Here is a 20830-nt window from a genome sequence, read left to right on the forward strand (position 1 = left end):
TTCTAAATACTTTGAAAAAGTCAGTTCAGTTTCCAAAGTTAGTGCCTAGTTCCCAGCTGTCAAATGGGGAGAGCATTATTATCACTTTCAGCAGCAGTGTAGTGACGACTACATAAAGTCAAAGGAACATAAATAATTCTCCCTTCAGAACATGGTTTGTGTCCCAGTGCTTATGTATTGCCATAGAAACACAAAGCTTTGGTTCATCTGATGTGGAGGGACTGCTGGAAAAAGAAGAAAACAAAACAGGTGATCATTAATTAATTAGAACAGTTATGCATGAAAGGACTGGCCTTAATTATCACAATTCCTAACTTCCCAATTTTTCACAGTAGTACCTTCATTGTATTATTTTTGTTTGTTTCTAAATATAAATCTCTGCTAAAAATTGGAGCTATTTCCACAGCATTTCACACTTGCATCTTTTTGTTGTTTCTGAGAGAACAGAACTGAAAGAGAGCCTGTGTTGCTGCAGATGCTGCTGTTTAACCCATGCCATGAGCTCAGTGCAGAGACTGTCTCAGGCTCTGAGCTCAGCTCTGTTCTCATCCCCTTCAGCAGGAGTTTTACCATTGCCTACCCCGCGAGTGTCTCTTTTTTTGATTTCCAGGTGATTGCAGCTAAGCAGAGAACTGGGATGTGAAGCATATGCATTATACCGAGTGCATAAGGAGTTTCCTGAAAGCAGTATCTCACAATCTGCAAAAGGTGTTGGAAGTATAAGGGAGATAATAGACATTTAAAGTCCCCAGTGTTCTGGAGGATATCTGCTTAAATTCATTCATATTCTGAGAGGCCTGAAAAGACTTTTTGAATTTTTGAGTGCCTAAGTATGTGCCCTGTCTCGTGTAGGGGACTGTGTGTATTAACGGAGCATAAAGAGGATGTGCATTAACAGAGCAGAAGCGGGAAACTATGCTAAACAAATCCAGGAGCAGTGGAAATAAAGCCAACCAACCAATCGTTTCATCCATCATCACATGCCTAATTTTTAATAAACCTGCTGGTACTGAAAAGCTGTATTAAAAGAATGGTAAAGTTGCATTAAATGGCACTCTAATGTTTGGCAGTTTTGGAATGAAGGTTGCTTGTCGAACCTTAACGTGTATCCATTTTGTGTCTGATTTATCATAATCCTTTAACAGGAGAATTCCTGTAAAATGGGAGAATAATCTTTGCCTTTGATGTAGTGGAAAATTAGAAATCATTCACTTGCCCTGCCCTTAAAAGCCTGTAGAAATACACAAGAAAAGTATATCCATGCTGAGAGCACAATAATTGATAGGAGGAGATGTTATTTTGGAAGTAATGCTTTTCTCTTCAGAGATAATTAGAAACTTTTATGAGTTGCAAAGCCTAGAAGTCTGACAGCGGTTTTGAATGCAACTAATTTTATGAACTTTTGAAAGTTGTATAATTCTCTGAGTTAAAAGGTCTCTTTTTACCTTTGCCTTGCAATAGCTCTCTACGCGTCAGCTGAAAATAAATCAGGTGGAAAGTTCTGATTTTATGTGAAGTTACTAATTTGTGAAACAAAAGAAAAACCCGTTGCTGGTATCTGAAATATCTTGGTCTCAGTGTCTCTAAAATATAAAACAGGAAACAAAATCTTGTTTGTTTTATCTTTTGCTTTTCAGGTCCAAACCATGAATTACGTCGGACAGTTAGCAGGGCAAGTGTTTGTAACTGTGAAGGAGCTCTATAAGGGACTAAACCCAGCCACGTTGTCGGGATGTATAGATATAATCGTTGTACGTCAGCCAGATGGAAATCTTCAGTGTTCCCCTTTCCATGTGCGCTTTGGGAAAATGGGAGTTCTGCGTTCTAGGGAGAAAGTGGTAAGAAAATTCACACCATTGATGTATTCTGTCTATAGGTTGACTAGAATGACATGAAACTTACTGAACGTTTTGTGGTATGCTAGACAAGATTTTCTTGAGACAGTCTTTACAATGCACTCGAGGCAAGATTCAATTGAAATGCTTGTTACAGATTATTGCATTTCAAAGTGTAATTTGTAAGACGTATAAGACAAAAGACATATGTAATAATAATGATAAAAAAAAGGAATCATGGCATTCATAGCATTTGTTTTCAGCAGAGCAAAATTCTGAATGTGCTAATTTGGGAATGTATCCAGTTTCATTATTGACTATGTATTAAGACCCCTTTGTTTTACATGTGTGTTGCTAGTTACAAAAAGGGAGTTATTATTTAAATAATACTTTCAGATAACAGAATTTAGAAGTCAGTTGAAGCTAGAAAAAGATGTGAGGACTTTAGATAAATGTAATCAAGCTGAATGACCTGGCAACATGATATCAGATGAGAAGTTGCCAGTGACTAAAGCACGACAGATTATTTTAGGAAATATTGTGTAACTACATAGAGTCCGAGTTCTGATGGTAGCTATAACTGTTCAGCAGAAAGATTCAAATTTCACCATGCATGTTGTTCAATTTTAACACGAATCAGAAAGGAATAGAAATATTTAGGATGGATAAACATTGAAATTGTTACTATGCCAAGAATATGCTGTGTCCTGAAATGTAACTGAAATGTAAGGTTCTCCAAGTGCCCCCCCAGAATACTGTGAAAATGGATTTTGTGGCAAAAATGGTTATAGGCAAAAAGAGAGATCCCCCTGAGAAGAAATGGAAATGGTTGGGGCTGTACAGCATTGAGGTAAATGTGTGGAAAAAATCAATATGTGAATTGTATAGAGAATATAAATCAGTTTTTATTTGTGCTTCTCATAGTGTCTGTCTAATGAATTTGAAAGGCAGGATATTAAGAATTTCCAAGTGGAAGTACTTTTTGCACGATGCAAAATTAGGCTATAAATTAAAAGGGAGAAAAGATTTATGTGATGAGTGAAGCATCCAGAATTACGTTTAAAAAGATTCAGGACTTTATGTAATGGATATATACCTTCCTGAGTAGAGGAGCAAGACTCTGGTGAGCTGAAAAAATTAGGACAACATACTGACAATTGATGGCCTTGTTAAGGGGTGGGGAGAGAAACAGAGGAGTTAGTGTTTATTACAAGGTTTCCTATGCTTCTCTGAGAAGCATTTGTCCTTTGACAACAGTAGGATAGCTGAACAGAAACTGTATACCAAAAATAACTTTATTTTCAGTTGAAAATGTTATTTTCTTCCAGGTTGACATAGAAATTAATGGAGAGGCTGTAGATTTGCACATGAAACTAGGAGACAATGGAGAGGCCTTTTTTGTTCAGGAAATGGATAATGATAAGGTAAGAGTCAAAATTCTAGTTTGTTAAAATTCAATGCTTACTCATCAAAGTCAGTTTTGAATTTAGGAATTTTGTTGAAGAACATATCTTTATCCATTCTATAAGTTTGAAAGTTTCTGGACATTTTTCTGCTATGGAAATTCAATACCATACAGCCTTTATAGATAAATACATATATATATTTTATATATATATATATATTCATATATATATATATATAATATATATATATATATTTGAGTTGCTGAGGTTGGAACAATCTGAAGAAAGTAGTCACATAATTAAAAATATCGGAGTGTATAGCATGTCAGCGTGTGAACAGAATAACTTGTACACAGTTAATGTGATCCAAATATATGTGCAACAGAGGATGATATTCCCATAGACCTGTTTTTTGCAGAAATATTTGCTTTGAACGCATACGCTCAGCAGACTGCCAGTATAAAGTGCACATGCCTTTTAAACTTCTGTGCACAGAGTAATTCTAGGAATTCTGGTACTCATGAAAGATGGGGTCTTACAACTACTATTCATGTGGAATTATATTTAAAGGAGAATGCTGCTGTTGAGCTGTGTGATTAAGTACTAGTCTTTGTAAGCTATGGTCATACTAGTTTTGAGTAGTTCACATGTAATGTAATCTAACATAGAAAAAGCCCCTTAAAGGCATTGCTCTTCACATGTTCCCAATAATTCTTGTTATTAGCCAAAGTGGGATGAGTGTTCAATTTCTTCTACAGAGTACAATACTACTAGTTTCAGATGAGATTTCTGCCCATGGGGTGTTTTTGTCTCTGTATCTTTATAAAGTCTTCTATGTGCTAACGGTTATTTCGTGACTGCAAATGGCTAGAAATGCTTCCATTTGTATCTAAAGTTGTGTATATATATTACTGCATAAGAGAATGTTCATGTGACCTAGTTATAAACTGCTGACCTACCTTGACTAGTATCTTCCTCTGAGTTGTGAAGGAGAATTGGATTTTACAAAATGTTCATGTTAAAAACTAGGATTTTGTTTCTGCTGGATTTTTGTTTCTGTTTCATCTGGCATCAGGTGAATAGAGACTCATGCCATAAACTGGCTAGTATTAGATCCTCTTTGTTAAGAGTATTGTTCCTGGCTTGTTTAGGGAGATGCAGCTATGGAACAGTTGCCACGTGCTATAGGATCATGCTGAGCATCCAGATGCTAAATCTTAGTTACTTTTCTGAAGAGTAAATGACTTTCAGTGATTGTGCATATAATTTAAAACTAGATTTATGACTAGCAGAGGAATTAATATGTTGCATGCTTTGGATTTTTACTTTCTCAGGAGGTAATTCCTTACCATCTCTCTACATCCCCTATTATATCTGAGGGAAGTGCTTTAATGGAAGCTCAGCTGAAGAGAAACTCCATTGACAGGATAAGAAACCTGGACAACAGTGGACCCTCGCAAGTATCGTCCCAAGCTCATGGATCCCAGCCGGGTACTGAAACATCTCCAGTTTGTAGCTCTGTGAAAAAAAGGAGGAAAAAGAGGAGGAAATCTACTCATAAAATAGACAACTTAAAAAGAGAAGACAATGGAGACACGTCGGAAGATGAAGACATGTTTCCTATAGAGATTAGCTCTGAGGAAGAAAAGGAACCACTGGACAATTCAAGGTATTACAGCAGTATTGCAATAGGTAATAGAAACCTAATGTTAGGTTTATGTTCCATTTTGTACCTTCTGACAGTAATGTCTGTATGTGTCAGTACACATGGCTGATGAACATGTTTCTCTAAGAAAAAGCTTTAGGCTAGAAAGCTATCAGGAATGCCACTAACAAAAATAATTAAAATAACACTGAAAACAAAAGCAGTGTTCAATCACGCTGCGCACTAGAAGGTACAAATCAGATAACATTATATCTTTCTCTCTTTTTAGTTCACGGAAGACTAATTTTTCTCATCACTATTTTTTTCCCCTCTGTTATCTGGAGAATGTATCAGTTGAGTAATCAAGTATGGTTTTTAAATGTCATGTCTTTCCCTGTACCTAGGATCCCTGTTCCAGATGTGTTTGTTGATGAAGTATCTGACATAAAGGCTCCTGTAGTTTCTACATATTCTCAGTCTTCATCTTATCCTCATTCAGATGGAGAATGGTCTCCTCTTCAAAGGTAATTTTTGTGATAGTACAGTTTGATTGCTGTCCTCTTTCCATTAATGTCTTTTATGCTACTGCTGTATGAAGTCTTACAAAAATTTGTTACCAAACATGGTCACTGTCAACTGCTAGATGAAATCAGATAGCGTACAACAACTTCAAGTTAATTCAACAAACGCATACATACAAATGCAGGCCCATAAATTCTAAACGATATTGATAACTGTTGATTTCACCGCTTGCATATAAATACTTTAGACAGGATGATCATTTTATGAAAGCTGAATCTGCCTGATACACATACCTTTTAAGGACTTCAGTTAGTGCAGACATGTAAATATTCAGTACTTTGTGTATACTCCTTGCAAAACCAGAGCTGATGTATAAAAATACTGTTTTTTAATGAACAGGAGTATGAGCTTCTTGTGTCCATTTTTAAAGCTAATCTAATGAATTGCAATGGTAGATAGAAAATATTTATTATGTGAAAGAACACATACGGTAACTTGCTTACTTTTTCCTGTATGTGCAGTTGTGTGCATGTGTATACCTTTGGGTTGGAAAGGACCTTAAAGATGTCAATGCAAATTAGTTTGGACCTCCTTTCTTGTGTCTGTGGAACACTGTGAAAAATGGACAGTTCTTCACTTGATGTCAGTTATTCAGTTATACTGCATTATAATCTAAATGAAGAGTGTGTGTTTATGTGGCTGTGCACATGCCCCACATCTTCACAAAGACTGTTGGAATGCGGCAGTGTTCATAAGACTTTAAGTCTTACCTCAATACACTGCCTCTGTGGGTGAGGAATGGAAGAAATGAGAGCAAGATGATTTCAGAGTAAGGGCTTAATTTAGATGTTTTGAATTGCATTCTAGAAGCAGCTTTCTCCATTGGCTGTAGAGCTTAATGAGATTAATGTCATTAGTCTGGTGATAAAATGTATCAATACCCTGCCCCTTCTGTGGCTCTTTGAACTGTACGTTCTGTTTGTTTTTGAATTGCGATATTCTGGATTTTGAAAAATCTAGATTCACGCATTCATGTAGCTAATACACAAAGAGCTTGTGTTAATTAGCATTTGTGAATAATGTCACCCTGTTTATTTTCCTACCAACATGTTGTGCTGTCCAGTAAACCTATAGATTGCACAGGGCAATCCTCTCTTCTCGCTGTTCCAGCAGATGGAGGCCTATCTAACTCTTGTCCTCATCAATCTCACTTTTCTCCTCCAGACAGGTAGAACAGTTGTTCTTCCTCTTTTCTGTGCTGCTCTTTAATCCTTTTAACACATTAATACACTCTTGACACATTAATTGCACATGAACTTTGCTGAACTTACAACTTAACTGCACTTACTGCTAACCCAGACACTTCTAGAAAAAGTGACATTGAAAACTACTTCCTCTGCTTACTTCTTTGTGGGCACTGATGGGAGGTAATTTGCCTTGGTGAATCATACGATGAAAGAGGGTGGCTAGGCTAGTGTAAAATTAGAGCAAAGCAAACCAGGGTTAAAACTGAAGTTGATTAACATGATATCACAAAAAAAACAACCAAACAACAACAACAAAAACAAACAAACAAAAAACCACCAAGCAAACAAAAAAGAACTCGAGTGCCCTCACTGTAGTGTAGGCTTCCTTTGGCTGTGGACTCTTCTACAGAGCTGAAAGTGGGTATGGACATTTTTTATAATTTCTTAAATTCAAGGTGTCTCAAGGTTCTGCAGCCAGGTCCTTTTTCTCCATTAAATCAGTGTAGGTATTACAGCAACTAAGTTAAATTGTCTGAAGTATGTTTCTGAACATGACCTCTACAGTTCTCCTTTAGTGCTCAGGAAGCTTTGAGTAATAAATTGAGCTAAACTGGTCATTACTTATGTCAATGTTGATGCCATACCAGGTGCCTAAGGCTGTATTGAAACTGATAATCTTGAGGGTTTCCCAGCTTGTAGATCTGTTCTCTTTAGCCTGACCATGTAGCAGCACAAAGCTGAGGTGAGACCCTGGGGTAAAAACCAAGAACTTTCTCCTCAGTGTTTGTAATGGGAAGGTAGGGCAGGCACACAGGTGCAGGCCTGGAGCAGGAAACACTGCTGAGATCAGCATGGTGTGTTGCTGCAGAGCTGCCTGCCACAGGCCAAGTTCCTAGTCTTTGACATCAGGTTACGTTCAGGGCATGCACAGGTTGTGTGAAGGAACACACAAGTCTAGGACACAACTATTCAGTGTTTATGCAATATGAATTGGATGTGCTGATCTAAATGACTGAGCTGAGGTTGCCCTTCTTTCTCATGCAGTGTTGATAGGGCTGGTGGCTCTAGTTTGATCTGCAGTGTCTGTGGAAAGAAAAAATTTCAGCTGGGCCAGTGCCTAACTTAAGGACAGAGGAATTGCATGAAAGTCAAGGCGTAGTTCAGGCTGAGATACAAATGTCTCAGTGATGTAGGAAATAAAACCCCTTCAGAGTCTTTGATCCAGTGAAGTCTGTACAGGTTACTACTATTCACTGGATTGCAAATCCTGCACAGACTTGGTATTCAGCTTTATCGATACCTAGCGCAAGTGTCACATTAATCCAAGATTTAATTTGAACTAATGGAGCAAAGAAAATGGAAAGGAATTTGATTGTGAGCTTTATTAGTCTTCAGTGTGATTTTACTTTAGTGGCAATAGTATGAAGGAAATAGCAGCTAAAACAGTCCCTGAGCAGATAAAGGAGACATCTGGCATCACATATGGAAGCAGAACTATACAAACAGGAAGTAAACAAGCAAGACTGTAGTAGGCATAATTGCCATCTGCATGCATAAACTTGCTGTTCCAGAAGGGTATTAGGTGGATAGAGTAGCTATTGAGTGTTAAACAACAATATGGCATATGAAGGAAAAGCAAAGGTATTTATTTCTCTGTAATGGTAGAACAGCTCACAATGGGAGGCCACCAACCCCATGCTAATGGGTGGCATACAAAATTGCAGCTTGTCTTCCAGAAGATACTAAGAATGCTTTAGCATCCTTTAATACAAGCAGGAACATAATTTACACCGTTTGCCTAGTGGATGCATTTTTGCAGTCTGATTTGATGTTGGACCTTTTAAATTAAGATGCTACAGTGATAATTATGGTCTACCCTGAGATTGCATTAGCATTTGTACAGTAAGCTCCAAGGAGGAATCAGCTGAAAACAATTCTGAAGATCCAACATGTTGCTACTTCTCAAATCCTATATTTTATTGTATAGGAGTATTTATAGAAAATGAATTGTGCGTGAGTTGAAAGTTGAGTAGATAGCATGTACTCAGGTGTATACTCCTGTTTTGGGAGAGTGGGTGATGTTGTGGAGTTAGATGTTTACCCCGTGCCTGATTTACCATGGCTATACTTGAGCTGTATCTTCTGTGAACCGATAACCTAGACTGGTGCCTGGATCATGGGGTAACCTTTGGCAGCAGGGGCCTTCTCAGAGCAGAGCACTATCTGTATTAATGTACACTATTTCTGGCATTTACGTGTGTGTGGCTGGGAACACATATCATGGTTTTTGGTGCTGAATAATACCAGCTTCTTCCCCACTTAGTTGTGTGTACAAGGAAATTGTATTTTCAGAGAAAACTCTGGAAAAGGCAGAGTTCCTCCCTGCCCCACTCTGTGGTCTGTATTCTCACTGCAAACTACAGAGTTTCTAGCCCAAACTGAAGTAGTGACTGTATTCTCTCATATCATCTGGCTGGGTAAATGAACTTGGGATGAATATACCCCACAGCCTAAACTGGATATTTTTCAAAGTAAACAGTAGGCATTTTGAAGGTTAAAATGTGTGTAGTGCACAGATTGTGTGCTGACACCACTTCCTTTAAACTAGATTTTGGGGGTTTAAAGTTGCAGTAGAAGCATTTTTTCTGGCTGAGACTTTATGAAGTTCATGAGTTCCTAAATTCCAAACTTTCAATGGGCTCTAGATGCATGGAAGGTATTGCAAATCCTACAGACTTGGCAGTGGGATATGTAAAAGGTTTTAAAAGTCTCAACAGGCATATCTTGAATCCTAAGAGCTTGAAAATGCCTTTTACAATATATTGCGTCAATTCTTTCATCTGTCAAATGGTAGGTTATATCCTAAGGACTAATGGAATTCTTGGGCATCACTGTGGAAGACCTTTTTTGGTCCTTTTACAAACTTAACAGTTTAGTTAGATAAATCAGTTATTTGTAGCTGAAGAGTTTTTGTGTTTGCCCACATTCAAGGTATATGTTACTGCAACAAAGCTAAAAAACAGCAATAATGTAGATAATTAAGCTGCTAACATTCAGATGTGAAATTCACAGGTTTCTAAAAGCTGCTTTATGTTAGTGTAAAGTAATTATTTTCCTATGAAGAATGAATTCCTGAGCAAGCTCTGCAAAACTGCCTTATGTTGAGAGAACAAAGCTGGTTGGGCTATTCAATTTATCTAGAAGAAGGTATAAATCAAATGTGAATAATTTAGACTAAACATAGAAAACCTTTTAACAGTGAGGGTAGCTCAGCTTTGGACCCTTGACCCACAAATGTTGTGGATTGTTTTTTTCCTTGTAGTTTATAAATCAAGATTATATGGGTATGCAAAAGTCTGGCTCACACAGCCACAAATGTTGTGGCTCAAACAAAAATAATGGTCTTTCTTGAGGAGTTTCCGGGTGAAATTCTGGGACTTGCATTGCCCTTGAAATCAGTGAAACATTATTTATTAATGGCTAAATTGACTTCACATTATTGACTTCACCACATTAAAAATATGCTACAAACTGATAATTTACTAATAAATGATTAAATATTTCATATTCCAGTAGGCAGCAAAACAAACAGTTAAATATTTTTCTACTTGGAAGGCTCACATTCTTTCTGCACTGCTCCTGCTGGTTTCCCTAAAAACATGTTCATGAAGATAGAACTGAACAAGTCAGTAAAAGGAAGTCATCAACTGGATTCCTTAGACTAATTTATTATTTAGTCAGGGTAAAGTGTCTTGTTGATGTGAGTGAATCATTTCTGCACTTCATGGCCATTATAACAATACTAACATCTCTTCATCTGCTGCTGCTGGTGCCATCCCCATTTCACATTCTTTTCTTCTGCACAGAAAAGAAAAACAAAAATCCTCATGAAATGTTCACATCCAGTGCTCTCATCCTCTCTCTTTCTGCTTCTCAAAGCTCACTTCTGTGATGTCATTCACTAAAAAATGACAGATGATGTGACTGCTGAGTGCCAGTCTAAGAAGATCCTGAACCATTTGAAATGTTTTTCCATGCTTTCACACTGTCATATGGCTTGTAATAAATACAAAATACTCAATGCTTTGGGCTGGTGGATGTCAGTTTGGAAAGTGCTTAGTGCATTGTGGTTATTTTTAATTTTGTAGTATTTTTTGTAATAAACATTATTTATTTCTGTTTGTTTTTCTTCAGCCCTTCAGGTTCACGCCCTTCTACTCCTAAAAGTGATTCAGAATTAGTCAGTAAACCTATGGACAGGAGTGGACTGAAGAATAATCCACACATGCATTGGGCCTGGGGAGAGCTACCCCAGGCTACAAAGGTATCCAGTGTAATTGGTTTATTTCCTGATGGCCTCTCTTATGCTTTAATAGGGCTTATTTTATTGCAGACTCCTGAAGAGGGAATTTATCCTGTTTTTACTTAAAATTGTAACATTTTATGTAAGAAAATAGCATTTTGCTCCTTAGGAGATACAGAGAAATGCTGTGTGCCGCTTCACAGCACAGATGATATATGGTGGAAAAGTACCCGAGACCTAGTCCTGTAAAACTTAGAAGCTTAAATGACGTATAAAATAGAACCCAACACCCTTTGGTAAATCACTGAAATTCATAAATGGCCTTAGATGGAAATGAGGTGCTTGATGTTAGCAGTTTGATTCACAACAAATAAAATCGGCTGCTTGAATGCCTAAGTGCAGTAAGCAGCACCTGCGGTTCTGTATCTCCACATGCCCAGATGTGCAGCTCTCTTGGCTGAGCCCACTGGCTTGGTGCCTGTCTCCAGCCTGAGTCCTTCTGGCTTTTCTGAGGGCCCTGCTATAGATCTGCAGGATCTGTGGTGTGCCAGCAGCATTGCCTCCCACGCTGCACAGAAGCCATGTGCAGCTTTAGGTCAGGTGTGGCTGGCTCCTTAGCATAGCTATTGAGCCAGAGCATTCGTACAGGAAAGGGGAGGCTGAGGGTTTACACCTGCCTTGGGGTGAGAGGGGCAAAGATCATCTTGAGAATCTGATATCCTTGAATTGAACAGAACAGATAAAACTCAGGCTGTTGCATTTTTAAGAACTTTTCTTTAAAGCAGTGTGTTTATTTTCCCTCACAGACGAGTTCCCTGATCAAAGCTAAGGAACTCAGCATGGTAGATGTAAATCCTTCTGAAAGCACTCACTTTCGGGTCATCCAGAGTGCTCCTGTGGAGGAGTTTAACACCGTGTCTCCTCTACCTGCCCTTGGACAAGCAGATGCAGCAACTGCTGATGAAACTGAGCCCTTGCCAGCTGAGACAAATAAGCCAGAGACAGAGTCTGCAGGAGCAGCTGTAGCACCATTGCCTGCCAATGAAGAAATAAAACAAGCTGCAGCTTGCTCAGCCCAAGCAGTTGGCAAGACAGATTCCCCTACCAGAAAGAAAGGTAAAGCTGTTGATTCTGCACTTTTATATGTATGACTTTTGTCTTTAGATTTTGTGGTGATAAAGCACCCCATTGTCATATAAATTAATCCGTGCCCTTAGGGCACTTTGAGATCTGGAAAGGAATAAACTTTAAAAGAACCATCAAAACCTAGCAGTGCAGCAGGCAGCTCACAGGAACGACGTAGCAAGACACAAGTTCTCCTTCACTGGGGATTTTTCCATATTTGATGAATTCAGAGATTTCATTTTTGGTAGAAGCCCATTCTACATCTGCTGATTCACCTGCTTTGGCCACTTTTGGAGTTGTTCTGTATGATGAATAGTTGATAGTTGTTGTACAAAGTAGTAATACGTATTTTGCATGAACAACTGTTTGCTGTAAATTAAGGTAGTTTTGTTTCACATAAGCAATTTTAGTAGTTGTGTTTAGTTGGTACACATCTTGTTTTGAATTTGCGAGATACAATTCTGTATGCTTTTCTGCTTCCAAATTCTTGGGTTCTATACCCATGTTATTTTATCCCAAATGTTAAAATCTTCACATGAAATTTACTTACAAATTTTATATTTTAGAGCTCTGATTATTCTATAATTATGAAAGCTCTATAAAAGCCTGATTTGTGCAGGTGTTTTTTATCAGTAAACATACAAGTTTTTTAGCCACTTCGCCATGCTTTTCAATGTCTCTGAAGACAAAAAAAAAAAAAAATTCTGATTGCTTTTGTGATGTTTCATGTTGGAAATTGTGACAGCAAGAAGCTGGGTTTTTTAGAAAGAATTCCAAATTAAGTTTGGCCTTATGCCAGTTACCTGTCTAGACTTACCAGCAGCACCAGGACAGAGGTGGCACTGCATGTTGGTACTAGTGTAGAACAGAAGATCTGGGTTCAGATCCATGCTGTCTTTGCTTGTCTTCTGCAATGGTGCACGTGTGCAACATGTCAGCTGTATGTTTGAAACGGTGAATTGTCTCCATCAGCATGCCAGGTATAGTCTGGTAGTGACTATAGTGATGGTAGTCTGTTGTGTTGTTTCTGCTTTGCAGGGTGATATTGAAGATTGTGGAGATTAAATGCTTTGATTGACTTACAGTAATAATACTGTGGAAATGCTTATGAAAGTTTTCCTCTTTCTGTTTACCTGTAGTGTCACTGACTTCTCATTCCCAGTGGTTTTGTCTGGAACAGCAAGGCTGCAGCATGTCTCAAATTTAGTCCTCTGCTGTCCTGTTTGTGTAATTGAACTGTGAATAGTGTATGCAAGCAACTTGGTTTGAAACTTTTGGTAGTACCATTTAATGCAACTGTAGTTCAGAAAGTGTTACAACTTGTCTTCTTTTTCAGTCCTAAAATGAATAACTAAATAGCAAAAAAAAATTCTGGCTTGTTACTCAGAAAATATTTGTTAATAGGCTTATTTATGCCATCCCTTGCAGACAAACGAAGCCGACATCTTGGTGCTGATGGTGTCTATTTAGATGACCTCACAGACATGGATCCAGAAGTTGCTGCACTTTATTTCCCTAAAAAGTATAAGTCCTTTTTTTTTTAATTTAAATAGTTAACTATTTAAATAGTTCTCTTTTCCTTTCAAGTTTCGATCAAGCTGTTCATGCGAACCAGATGAGACCTCCTTTTCAAAGTACAAGGCTTTATTTTCCTTCCATCTTCACCTCAGCTCATAAAAAGGAGTATTAGAGCTTCCGGATGGCTTGGCATTAGGGCCTAAAAAGTGTGCTTAAAATTGATTCTCCATTTTGGTCAACTAAGCATCATATATTGATTGTGGATTGTTATGTAATGTACACTGATGTTTGTGAGTGTTACTCACATGCCCTGGGAGAGCAGTTGGCTGTGGGATATATATATCCCCATGTCCTTGCTTATTACTGTGAAGAACATAGCTTACTGCTAACAGCATAGAATTATTGCTCTTACGTTGTTCTACTGTGGGTGATTGCCTATAAATATGAATGTTAGGAAATCATTTTTGAATGATGCATGACAGATTTATGTATGAAAATATTTTATACCAAACATACAACTTCCAATTTGTTTCAATCTTTATCAGAATCTCTTTAAAAATTTCTAGTCTTCTTTCCACATCACTCTAGTCATTTGACTGAAGTCATTGAGCAACAATTAAAGCAACTTGCATATTTTATTTTTCTTTCTTGCCTAAACTCAGCTGTTGTAATATTAGCATTTCAATAAAACAGAGGAAGATTAGTAATATAGAGGAAAAGGCTGGATTGCAAATTCCTCTCTCAAATGCATGCATATAAATCTGTAATGGAAAGCAGAACTTGAAGAGCCTGCACTTTGTAATAATGATCTCATCTATACACAGATTTTAAGTGGATATAATTATGTGTTATTTCTTAAATTTTTAAAGATCTTAATAGCTTATATGTAAAGTATTTTATTTATATACACGTTTGACATAAATATACAAACATATCCTTCATTTTGGGTTTAGATATCAGTTTAATATAACTGATATAAATTCAAGAATAAGCTATATTTATTCTTCTTCCAATGTGAGAACAGTTTTCCTAGCATAAACCCTGCTTATAGCAGTAGTATTTTGTCTAATAAGCTTTACAGTTTATTGTCTTATTTTTCCTCTCTCATGTAAATGAGCTATACATGGCTGGCTGGTTTAGGCAAGTAAGTAGAAGCAATCTAATTTTGAAGGTTACGTGCTACTTTGTTTAAATTTTATGGCTGAAATAAGCAAATTAATTTTTCTATACTCTTAAGTATGCATCAGATGTAAGCTGTGCATGTTGAAGGGAGAGGATTTGGGAATGGATACGTGAAGACTGAGTGTCTGATTTTTCTTTTTCAGTGGGGATAATATACAAAGCAAGAACACAAATGACACAGGGCCGTGGTCTGCCAGTCAGTCTCCGCAGTCTTTTGGGAGTTCAGGTGTTGACAGTGGTGTTGAAAGCACCTCAGATGGAATCAGAGATTTGCCCTCCATTGCCATTTCTCTTTGTGGAGGCCTTACTGACAACAAAGAAATAACCAAAGGTATTGAATGACCTTCTGAATTACAGGCGTGTGCTGTCAGACAAGTTTTAATATCCTTGACCGGGGAAACAGTGCCCTCCTGTGGCTGTATGTAGGAATTTGTTGAGAAAATACTGTCCCTGAAATGACAAGTTTCATAAAATTTCTTATGTTTAAAACAGTAAACTGATAAAGGACTTCTAATTTTAACATATTTTAATAATCTGATGTATTCTAGGAATATATATATATATAGCTAGGAAGTACTCTGCTGTCCATGTCAGAAATGAAAAAGGTCTGTAAATGGGGACACCTGCTCTGTCTCCAGTTTCTTGTGTGATTCTTTAGATAAATCATGTAGAGTGCTCTGTGCTTGAAATTTCTAGTTGCGTACTGTGAAGACAAATGGTTTAAAACATGCATATTCTGTAGTAATGTGGAGGCATAAACCCACATGATCCTGATGCTACGTTGATTTCTGTTCAGAAGATAGTTATTAAAGGATTTTGAATATATTGTGATTTATGTTTGTTATTCAGATCACCTGTAAACTATGGAGATTTTGTGGAAGGATTTACTGGTAGTGGAAAGGGTATTTATTCACAGATGTTTTCCTTTTGCAGTAAGCCTTTGAAGTGTTATTAAGTTTTTGCCAATGGGTTTACCTATATGTAAGCCCACCTGCTCCTGTTCCTAATTTGGACAGAGGATTAGTGGAAGTGATGACAAAGTACTACTTTACTGTGCTTAGAAGCCCGAGTTTCCTCCTCACAGTTACATCCCTAAGCTTTTACTTAGCTTGTATTATGAAGGAGAAAGACACCCAACAGCTCACAAAGGAAACCCTCAGCATCTTCTGAAATTGAGAGTTTCTGAACATCTTGCTTCTATATTACTGCTGATCTTGTACCCTAGTAGTCAAGGGCAGACTCTGAGTTGGAAAGCTATGTGTAAGATTAACACTAAATTTTTTAGGTTGGTCCATCCCCAGAATCTATAAATGTATGATTTACATATGCATTTTTTCCCCAACAGAAGAGTTCTTAGAACATGCAGTAACATATCAGCAGTTTGTGGACAATCCTGCTATCATTGATGACCCTAACCTTGTAGTTAAGATTGGAAATAAGTAAGTATATTTCAGGAGAAATGATTCTTACTGTTGCAATAAAAATATTGCTTCTGATACTTCAGTGTGTTAGATCAATTTGATCATAGCTGAAAAATAGGTTTTGGGCATTCATAGCATAGATTCATCTAGAAAGAGTCAGCTCTCCAGGGAATTCAGGTTCTTCTTTTTCCATGTACCTTTCCTCCTTTAAACTGAAAGAGCAGCTTCAGATGACCTGTCACAGCTAACTAACACAATTTGAATTTCAAGAAGCTAGTATTAAATGCTAATAGTGTTCACACTCAACTGATAGAGTAAAAATGAAATAGGTTGTGAACTTGCTAAGGCTTGCCTTGAGTAAATTTGAATAATTAATATTTACAGGGACGTGGCAGTCTGCTTGCAGACCTTCCATACCCAGCAGGTTGTCTATAAGCTGAATATTTTTGCTGATGTGCCTCTATGGAGGCATTGCTTTTCAAGACTTGTCAAAGTTCACCCACTCAATAAGAGGCTTCTGTTTCTGGAAGGCTGAGACGTTAATTCATATGTTTATATTGCTGGGCAGTGTAGCACTATGGCCTATGCTAGATGCACCTGTATGGAGGGGATTTTAACTTGACAGCCCCTTGCAGCTGGCATATTGTGTTTAGAGTAGAGACAGTAGAGTAGAGTAATGACATTGTGCTGCAGTTGGAAGTTAGGCTACCCTCAGTTGTAGATGTTGCTCATAAAAATCTGATGTGTCCAGCATACCCTTATGTAATACTTTTTAATCACAAATGTGTTGGGTATATGATGACCTTGTCTCCTCCATCAGAGAGGGACAACTTGAGAGGTGTATAGCTGACCCTCTCTGCAGTCTGAGGTGAGTCACTTACTGCTTTGCTGCCTTAGTCCTCTGATATTTGATGGGTAGTGGTCATGTGTCTGCTGATGTACTGAGAAGAGAGGAGTACTCAGTGAGGATCTTAACTGTCATGTTCTCTAGACAGATGATTGATACTACTGTATTTATCCTACTGTCTGCAACATAAGTTGAGTGGTGTTCGGCACATCATAGCAAAACCATAACATCTTACAGACTTCAGTCCCTAACCTACTACTTAAGGACCTAGCTTCTCTTGTGTTTCTTGAAAAGTATATGCCATACATACCTATGAATATACTGTGGAATAAGGTGAGACTGCTATTGCTGGTCCAGGCCAGAGTTTGACCTGAGCTAAAGGAGCTTCATGGGTTTAACATACCAGATGATAAATACTAGATTGTGCATTGGAACCTTGAGATTACAAAATGTAGTAATTATCTCTCTTGAATGCCTAGGTACTACAACTGGACAACTGCTGGTCCCCTTCTGCTGGCAATGCAAGCATTCCAGAAACCTTTGCCAAAGGTGAGATTGAATATGAAGGTTGGTCAGAGTGGGAGCTGTGACATTCTGCCATTTATTAAGTTTCATCATTTGCTGAGGCAGAGAAATCTGTATCTGCATATCTGTTGTATCTATTCACACACAACTATTCACTGAGCTTATGCTAAGAGCGAGCTAAATAAACAGGATTAAATTTGGTCTGTGAATACTTTTTATTTCTTAGGCTAAGATCATTACAACAGTGGCAGTGACTAATAGCTATGACTATGTGACAGCTGTATGGTGGCTTACGTTATATACATTGAACAGTCCAATTACATTTTGGTGCCACAGAGATGCTCAGGACAGAAACACATTCTACTGTGAAAGTTTATAAAGGAGCAAGTATCAACATTGGCACGAATGTGTGCTATTTACCCATGAATTTAACGCATTTTGGATCCTACACTTTCCTTCTGCCACTTGTAACCCAGCATGTTTTGTTTTTGACCTATGTGAATTCAAATTCTATCTCTATTGCCTTAAATTTAGAGTAATCTGGGTTTTGGAGAAATTTTTACTCCACCACTGTGTTCTTTCTGATTTAGTGCCATGTTACCTATATATGCAGGCAAGCATAGCTGCACTGTAGTATCCCAATATAAACTGATCATAAAAGTCCCAAACGTCTGGCAAGCCTGGTTTGAATTTCAGGATGTTGCAGAGACAGATTTATTTTGTGTTTTACTGCACGTATTTCAGTAATCATCAGAGGTGGGATTCATCCCACCAAACTTGAGTGCCTACAGGAAGGACTACAGTTACTCTACGTTTATGTTTGTTGATTACTTCTACAGAGTGATTCAGACCTTGTTAGGTGCATATTGGTCTTCACTGGCAATAAAAAGAATGTAGGGTAACTGCCTTTCTAAGTCAACGTGTAGATGTCTGATCCAAATCTTTTGGCTTTTGCCTAGGTAGAATAAATGGAAACAAGTGGTATGAAATATTTTTCCCATTGAGGGAAATAGCAATTCCTACTGTTTTCTTAACCAATTTTTATTAGAGTTTTTGGTTTACATTAATAATGGAACTAAGGAGTTAAAATGTTAAGAGACTTTAATCAAAACAGGCTTTGTGAAGTGATTGAAAACTGGAGCTATTGCAAGAATCACCCATGTTCAGCAAAATGCGCTTTAAACATATGCCTAACTGTAAGCATGTGCATGGGGCCTCGCCTTGAATACTGTGTCCAGTTTTAGACAGCACAGTATAAAAGGATATAAGACTATTAGCATCCAAATGAGGGCTACAAAGATGTTTAAGGGTCTAGAGAGCAAGATGTATGAGGAGCAGCTGAGGTCCCTTGGTTTGTTCAGTCCAGAGTAGGCTGAGGGGAGGCCTCATGGCAGCCTGCAGCTCCCTCACAAGGGGAGTGGAGGGGCAGGCGCTGAGCTCTGCTCTCCGGGGACAGCGACAGGACCCGAGGGAACAGCATGGAGCTGGGACAGGGGAGGGTCAGGCTGGGTGTTAGGAAAAGGTTCTGCACCCGGAGGGTGGTAAGGCACTGGGACAGGTTCCCCAGGGCAGTGGCCATGTTGCTAAGCCTGATGGGTTTCAAGAGGCATTTGGACAACGCTCTCAGATGTAGGGTGTGATTTTTGGGGTAGTCCTGTGTGGAGCTACTCTGATCATTCTGTGTCTCTTCCAACTCGGGGTATTCTATGATTCTGTGGTCTCATCAAAAGTCAGTAGAACATCTGCTTTAAGTTGTCCAGATGTTCGTGAACCCCCTTAAACTGTAGCCGTTGTCCTCAATGTTACGTTCTCTGTACCTCCATCTGCACTTTTTTTTTTAATATGTTTTAAAAGTTCTCAATTTCACTTGCTCAGCTTCATTCACTTCTTTCTTTTCTAATATAATTTAGATAGTATAGTGAAGGAGAACGTGTGGAAAAACTGAGAAAAGGGAGGCATTGTATTGTCTCGTACATGCGCAAGAACTCAGTCCTCTCAACTGCAAACGTTTCTTGGAATAGTCTTTCTTTTTCTTTATATCACTATCAACGCATTGTTTTTATTTTGATGACTTGGTTTACAGTAGAGACTGCCATTTCATCAGAAAACCAGTAGCTAAGCAATTCTAGGGCATATCAAATGCTGTGGCCACTTTTATTGTAATATTTCCCCTTTTGTATTTCGCTTGCTCTCTGGTGGAAATAATTCAACTCTCATTGTTATGCTGCATAAGGCTCCAGTCATTATGGTTATTGAATGAAACTTTTCTCTACTGGGATCCAATTATGTATAACCAATAGAAAGTAGCCAGGGTTTAAAACAAAAAAACACTTCTAACATTCAAATTCATAGCATCATACTAAACTCATAAAAGCTAGTTAGTTTTTTTGCTTTTTTCTTAGCTGGTGATTAAATTTGAACCTTATAGTTATTTTTCAATGAGAATGACCATCTTGCATGCTGGTTTGTTACTGTTTTCCATGAGAGCTCTTTATGGAAGTGATTTTTTAATTTATTTATTTAAATAATTAACCAAGTAACTTTAACTTAAAAACATTGGTTCTCCATTCCAGACATTAAACTAATACCTATTTATGCTTTATTTTTCTTCTTTGATTTGTGTCTCTTTTTCATTTTTCTTTTAAAAATTTCATAAGTATTCATGCTTAAGTTACTTCAGAGCAGTGCTGGATACCATTAGATTTTGCTTTAGTAGAATTTACGGTTCACAGACAGTATGTTTACTTTTATTCTATTTATTATCAGTTACAATTGTACATTTGGCACTTTTTCATTTACATATATCAGGTTGTCCTTTGTTTTGGTTTCTTTTTATTTTACCACCCGTTTATCACAGGCCACGGTAGAATCTATCATGAGGGACAAGATGCCCAAAAAAGGTGGAAGGTGGTGGTTTTCCTGGCGAGGGAGAAACAGCACTATTAAGGAGGTAAGTTTAAGAAGCAAGCAGTTTCCTTCTGGGTGCAGTGGGAAGGGTGGATACCTCCACATTCACCCCTCAGAACCTTGCTTCTGGTCCTAACTCAGCACTCACTTTGAATGAGGATGTACACATTAAAAGACAGTTGAACAGGATCTGAGGTCTGACTTCGGGAAGCCTTGGATCAGATCCTACCTGGAACATTTACTTGCATTGTTTTGGTTCTGCATTTCTTTGCATTGTACAGACATGAGACAATGTTATCTAATGGATTAAGTTTGACTGGAAACTTAAGAGTCGAAGAGCTGTGCCA

The 20830-nt window shown here is 37.9% G+C and overlaps 1 protein-coding gene across 9 annotated transcripts in view; it reads left to right on the plus strand.

The window, feature by feature from the left end:
- Window positions 1-20830, plus strand: part of LPIN1 (lipin 1) — a 76024-nt gene that overhangs the window by 37182 nt on the left and 18012 nt on the right. For 6 of the 9 annotated variants that reach the window (XM_035320768.1, XM_035320769.1, XM_035320774.1 and 3 more), the window contains 13 exons: window positions 1638-1838; window positions 3164-3259; window positions 4576-4910; window positions 5291-5410; window positions 6532-6636; window positions 10850-10979; window positions 11765-12074; window positions 13512-13605; window positions 14927-15114; window positions 16129-16222; window positions 17531-17600; window positions 20234-20311; window positions 20434-20526. In XM_035320768.1, the coding sequence (XP_035176659.1) occupies window positions 1638-1838; window positions 3164-3259; window positions 4576-4910; window positions 5291-5410; window positions 6532-6636; window positions 10850-10979; window positions 11765-12074; window positions 13512-13605; window positions 14927-15114; window positions 16129-16222; window positions 17531-17600; window positions 20234-20311; window positions 20434-20526 (1914 nt within the window). The remainder of the gene's footprint in view (window positions 1-1637; window positions 1839-3163; window positions 3260-4575; window positions 4911-5290; window positions 5411-6531; window positions 6637-10849; window positions 10980-11764; window positions 12075-13511; window positions 13606-14926; window positions 15115-16128; window positions 16223-17530; window positions 17601-20233; window positions 20312-20433; window positions 20527-20830) is intronic. The other 3 variants (XM_035320770.1, XM_035320771.1, XM_035320776.1) reach the window with 3 other exon arrangements.

This window comes from Oxyura jamaicensis, chromosome 3 (genome assembly GCF_011077185.1).
Source record: "Oxyura jamaicensis isolate SHBP4307 breed ruddy duck chromosome 3, BPBGC_Ojam_1.0, whole genome shotgun sequence".
NCBI lineage: Eukaryota > Metazoa > Chordata > Aves > Anseriformes > Anatidae > Oxyura > Oxyura jamaicensis.